A 6,533-nucleotide genomic window follows, 5' to 3' on the forward strand; every position below is an offset into this window, starting at 1 on the left:
CCTAAATAGGGGGGACCCAACATTGGGGGGGAACCTAAATTGGGGGGGAACCAAACACTGGGGGGGACCCAACATTGGAGGTGGACCCAACATTGGGGGGGGGCCCAAAAATTGGGGGGGGCCCTAAATGGCGGGGGACCCCAAATGGGGGGGACCCTAAATGGGGGGGGACCCACAACATTGGGGGGGGAACCCAACATTGGGGGGGACCCAACATTGGGGGGGGACCCTAAATTGGGGGGGACCCCTAAATTGGGGGGGACCCAAAATGGGGGGGACCCAAAATTGGGGGGACCCAAAATTGGGGGGGGACCCTAAATTGGGGGGGACCCTAAATGGGGGAGGGGACCCTAAAGGGGGGGGGGGCAACATTGGGGGGGACCCAAAATTGGGGGGGGGGGCCCAAAATAGGGGGGACCCAAAAATGGGGGAGGGGACCCAAACATTGGGGGGGGGACCCTAAATTGGGGGGGGACCCTAAATTGGGGGGGACCCTAAATGGGGGAGGGGACCCTAAAGGGGGGGGGGGGGGGGCAACATTGGGGGGGACCCAGCATTGGGGGAGGGGACCCTAAATGGGGGTGGGGGAGGGGTGCGTTTGGGGGCTCCCATTGCCCCTCCCCCCCCAGCTCCCCCCCCAGGCCCAGGTCCGGGCCTTCACCCGCTGCGTCCTGGAGCTGCTGGAGCTGTGGGGGAGGGGCTCGCTGCGGGCCCTGGAGGTGGTGCCCGTGCTGAGGGTGAGGGGGGAGGGGATCTGTGGGGCTGGGGGGGGGTGTGGGGCTGGGGGGGATCTATGGGGATGGGGGGATCTATGGGGATGGTTGGGGGGGGACTGGGGAGGATGTGGGGCTGGGGGGATCTATGGGGCTGGGGGGGATCTGTGGGGCTGGGGAGGATCTATGGGGCTGAGGAGGATCTATGGGGCTGGGGAGGATCTATGGGGCTGGGGGGATCTATGGGGCTGGGGGGGATCTGTGGGGCTGGGGAGGATCTATGGGGCTGGGGGGGGGGTGTGGGGCTGGGGGGGGGGATGTGGGGATGGAGGGTCTAAAGGGCTGGGGGGGGGGATGTGGGGCTGGGGAGGATGTGGGGCTGGAGGATCTATAGGGCTGGGGGGGATCTATGGGGCTGGGGAGGATGTGGGGCTGGGGGGATCTATGGGGCTGGTTGGGGGGGGACTGGGGAGGATGTGGGGCTGGGGAGGATCTGTGGGGATGGAGGGTCTAAAGGGCTGGGGGGGATCTGTGGGGCTGGGGGGATCTATGGGGATGTGGGGGATGTGGGGATCTATGGGGCGGGTAGGGGGGGAACTGGGGAGGATGTGGGGCTGGAGGGTCTAAAGGGCTGGGGAGGATCTGTGGGACTGGAGGGATCTGTGGGGCTGGAGGGATCTATGGGGATAGGGGGTCTAAAGGGCTGGGGGGGGGGATGTGGGGCTGGGGAGGATGTGGGGCTGGAGGATCTAAAGGGCTGGGGGGGATCTGTGGGGCTGGGGGGATCTATGGGGCTGGGGAGGATCCATGGGGCTCGGAATCTATGGGGCTGGTTGGGGAGGGGGGCTGGGGAGGATGTGGGGCTGGAGGATCTAAAGGGCTGGGGGGGATCTGTGGGGCTGGGGGGATCTATGGGGATGTGGGGATCTATGGGGCTGAGGAGGATCTATGGGGCTTGGGGAATCTATGGGGCTGGTTGGGGAGGGGGGCTGGGGAGGATGTGGGGCTGGGGGGATCTATGGGGCTGGGGGGATCTATGGGGCTGGTTGGGGAGGGGGGCTGGGGAGGATGTGGGGCTGGAGGATCTAAAGGGCTGGGGGGGATCTGTGGGGCTGGGGGAACCTATGGGGCTGGGGGGATCTATGGGGCTGGTTGAGGAGGGGGGGTGGGGCTGGGGAGGATGTGGGGCTGGGGGGGATCTGTGGGGATGGAGGGTCTAAAGGGCTGGGGGGGATCTGTGGGGCTGGTTGGGGGGGTGGGGCTGGGGAGGATGTGAGGCTGGGGAGGATCTGTGGGGCTGGAGGGTCTAAAGGGCTGGGGGGGATCTGTGGGGCTGGGGGGATCTATGGGGATGGTTGAGGAGGGGGGTGGGGCTGGGGAGGATGTGGGGCTGGAGGGTCTAAAGGGCTGGCGGGGATCTGTGGGGCTGGAGGGATCTATGGGGCTCAGGAGAATCTATGGGGCTTGGGGAATCTATGGGGCTGGGGGGATCTATGGGGCTGGGGGGGTCTATGGGGCTGGGGGGGGTCAATGGGGCTGGGGGGATCTATGGGGCTGGGAGGGATCTATGGGGCTGGGGGGGATGTGGGGCTGGGGGGATCTATGGGGCTCGGAGGGATCTATGGGGCTGGGGGGATCTGTGGGGCTGGGGGAGATGTGGGGCTTGGGATTTGTGGGGCTGGGGGGAATGTGGGCCTGGGGGGATCTCTATGCGTCCCAGGGTGTCTCTATGGGTCCCGTTCGGGTCTCTATGGGTCTCTGTGGGTCCCTATGGGTCCCGTTCGGGTCTCTATGGGTCTCTATGGGTCTCTGTGGGTCCCTATGGGTCCCGTTCGGGTCTCTATGGGTCTCTATGGGTCTCTGTGGGTCCCTATGTGTCTCTATGGGTCCGGGTCTCCCCCTCTGGGTCCCCCCTCAGGCCCTGCCCCACCCGGGGCTGCGGAAGCTTCTGGAGCTCGTGGAGCTGCGGGATGCATTCGTGGAGGCCCAGATCCGGAAGCACGAGGTGGGGGGGGGACCCAATGTCTATGGGGGAGGACCCCAATGTCCATGGGGGGGACCCAATGTCTATGGGGGGGGACCCCAATGTCCATGGGGAGGACCCCAATGTCTATGGGGGGGACCCCAATGTCCATGGGGGGGACCCAATGTCTATGGGGGGGACCCCAATGTCAATGGGGGGGGACCCCAATGTCCATGGGGGGACCCCAATGTCCAGGGGGGGGGACCCCAATGTCTATGGGAGAACCCCAATGTCCATGGGGGAGACCCCAATGTCTATGGGGTGGACCCCAATGTCTATGGGGGAGGACCCAATATCAATGGGGGGGACCCCAACGTCAATGGGGGAGGACCCAATGTATGAGGGGGGGACCCCAATGTCCATGGGGGGGACCCAATGTCCATGGGGGGGACCCCAAAGTCTATGGGGGGGGACCCCAAAGTCTATGGGGGGGGACCCCAATGTCTATGGGGGAGGACCCCAATGTCCATGGGGGGGACCCCAATGTCCATGGGGAGGACCCAATGTCTATGGGGGGGGACCCCAATGTCTATGGGGGAGGACCCCAATGTCCATGGGGGGGACCCCAATGTCTATGGGGGGACCCAATGTGTATGGGGGAGGACCCAATGTCCATGGGGGTGACCCCAATGTCTATGGGGGAGGACCCAATATCAATGGGGGGGGGACCCCAATGTCTATGGGGGGGACCCCAATGTCTATGGGGGGACCCAATATCAATGGGGGGGACCCCAATGTCCATGGGGGGGGGGAGGACCCAATGTCCATGGGGGGCCCCCATTGCCCTTGGCACCCATTGGCCCCACTGTGCCCCCCCGCCCCCCCCAGGAGTGCCCATCCCCCCCCCGGGACACGGTGCTGGGGGCCCTGCGGGACCCCTCGCGGCCGGGCCCCCCCCTGAGCGCCCCCCGCCTGCACATGGCGCTCGTGGACCTCTTCATCGGCGGCACCGAGACCACGGCGGCCGCCCTGGCCTGGGCCATCGCCTTCCTGCTGCACCGGCCCGAGGTACCGGCAACCGGGGCCATCCGTGTCCTTCTGTGTCCATCTGTGCCCCATCCGTGTCCATCCGTGTCCATCCATGTCCCATCCGTGTCCATCCGTGTCCATCCGTGTTCCATCAGTGGCCATCCATGTCCATCCGTGTCCATCCGTGTCCCATCCGTGTCCATCCGTGTCCATCTGTGTCCATCCGGGGCCATCCGTGTCCATCCGTGTTCCATCAGTGGCCATCCATGTCCATCCGTGTCCATCCATGTCCATCCGTGTCCATCCGTGTCCATCCGTGTTCCATCAGTGGCCATCCATGTCCATCCGTGTCCATCCGTGTCCCATCCATGTCGTGTCCATCCGTGTCCATCCGTGTCCATCCGTGTCCATCTGTGTCCATCTGTGTCCATCCGTGTCCCATCCGTGTCCTTCTGTGTCCATCCGGGGCCATCCGTGTCCATCCGTGTCCATCCGTGTCCATCCGTGTCCATCCATGTCCATCCGTGTCCATCCATGTCCATCCGTGTCCCATCCGTGTCCATCCGGGGCCATCCGTGTCCCATCCGTGTCCATCCATGTCCATCCGTGTCCATCCGTGTCCATCCATGTCCCATCTGTGTCCATCCATGTCCATCCGTGTCCATCCGGGGCCATCTGTGTCCATCCGTGTCCATCCGTGTCCATCCATGTCCCATCTGTGTCCATCCATGTCCATCCGTGTCCATCCGTGTCCCATCCGTGTCCATCCATGTCCCATCCGTGTCCATCCATGTCCATCCGTGTCCATCCGTGTCCATCCATGTACATCCATGTCCATCCCTGTCCATTCACGCCCATCCTTGTCCATGTCCGTCCATGTCCATCCGTGTCCATGCCCATCCGTGTCCATGTCCATCCGTGTCCATGCCCATCCGTGTCCATGTCCATCCGTGTCCATATCCATCCATGTCCATGTCCATCCGTGTCCATGCCCATCCGTGTCCATGTCCATCCATGTCCATGCCCCATCCGTGTCCATGTCCATCCGTGTCCATGCCCCATCCGTGTCCATGTCCATCCGTGTCCATGTCCATCCGTGTCCATATCCATCCATGTCCATGTCCATCCGTGTCCATGCCCATCCGTGTCCATGTCCATCCATGTCCATGCCCATCCGTGTCCATGTCCATCCGTGTCCATATCCATCCATGTCCATGTCCATCCGTGTCCATGTCCATCCGTGTCCATGCCCCATCCGTGTCCATATCCATCCATGTCCATGCCCATCCGTGTCCATGTCCATCCGTGTCCATATCCATCCATGTCCATGTCCATCCGTGTCCATGCCCATCCGTGTCCATGTCCATCCGTGTCCATGCCCATCCGTGTCCATATCCATCCATGTCCATGTCCATCCGTGTCCATGTCCATCCGTGTCCATGCCCATCCATGTCCATGTCCATCCGTGTCCATGCCCATCCGTGTCCATGCCCATCCGTGTCCATGTCCATCCGTGTCCATGTCCATCCGTGTCCATGTCCCATCCGTGTCCATGTCCCATCCGTGTCCATGTCCATCCGTGTCCATGTCCATCCGTGTCCATGCCCCATCCGTGTCCATGTCCCATCCGTGTCCATGCCCCATCCGTGTCCATGTCCCATCCGTGTCCATGTCCCATCCGTGTCCATGTCCATCCGTGTCCATGTCCATCCATGCCCCATCCATGTCCATGTCCATCCATGTCCATGTCCATCCGTGTCCATGCCCCATCCGTGTCCATGTCCCATCCGTGTCCATGTCCATCTGTGTCCACGCCCCATCCATGTCCATGTCCATCCATGTCCATGTCCCATCCGTGTCCATGCCCCTTCTGTGTCCATGTCCGTGTCCATGTCCATCTGTGTCCACGCCCCATCCATGTCCATGTCCATCCGTGTCCATGTCCCATCCGTGTCCATGTCCCATCCGTGTCCATCCGTGTCCATGTCCATCCATGCCCCATCCATGTCCATGTCCATCCATGTCCATGTCCATCCGTGTCCATGCCCCATACGTGTCCATGCCCCATCCGTGTCCATGCCCCATCTGTGTCCATCCATGTCCATGTCCATCCATGTCCATGTCCCATCCGTGTCCATGCCCCATCCATGTCCATGTAGGATCCGTGTCTGTGCCCCATCTGTGTGACTCATGTGTGAGACAGATGTGGCGCATGTGTGATACAGGGGATGGGTGTGATGTGACATGTGATGTGTTTGACATGCATGACATAACATGTAACACATAACACACATATGTAACACACATATGTAACTCATATATGTAGCACACATGTAACTACACCTGTATCACACATGTAACACATATGCATCATGTAACACACCACGTAACACGTGTAACACACATGTAACACATATGTACCATGTACACGTCATGTACGTAACACACCTGTATCACAGCTGTACCATGCATGTAATGTGAATCACCCATGTAACACACCTGTAACACACCTGTATCACACGTGTAACACACATATAACACACGTGCATCACACAATGTATCACATGTGAATCACACATGTATCACACCTGTAACACACATGTATCACCCCTGTATCACACATGTAACACACGTGCATCACACACACATATCACATGTGAATCACACATGTAACACACCTGTATCATACCTGTATCACACATGTAACACACGTGCATCACACACACGTATCACATGTGAATCACACATGTAACACACCTGTATCATACCTGTATCACACATGTAACACATGTGCATCACACACATATCACATGTGAATCACACATGTA

General features: G+C 60.8%; 1 protein-coding gene across 1 annotated transcript; it reads left to right on the forward strand.

Moving 5' to 3' along the window:
* Positions 1 to 629: 629 nt before the first annotated feature.
* On the forward strand, positions 630 to 5,156 carry LOC134167259 (steroid 21-hydroxylase-like; the record flags this gene model as incomplete). Its single annotated transcript, XM_062625716.1, is given in 5 exon segments — positions 630 to 737; positions 2,632 to 2,718; positions 3,565 to 4,191; positions 5,104 to 5,124; positions 5,127 to 5,156. Coding segments are annotated over 5 exon segments (873 nt in total), but the record flags the coding sequence as incomplete, so codon positions are not given.
* Positions 5,157 to 6,533: the final 1,377 nt, after the last annotated feature.

Source organism: Pezoporus occidentalis, unplaced genomic scaffold (assembly GCF_034315485.1).
Source record: "Pezoporus occidentalis ecotype Australia unplaced genomic scaffold, CSIRO_AGI_Poc_V1 ctg2802, whole genome shotgun sequence".
NCBI classification, from domain to species: domain Eukaryota; kingdom Metazoa; phylum Chordata; class Aves; order Psittaciformes; family Psittacidae; genus Pezoporus; species Pezoporus occidentalis.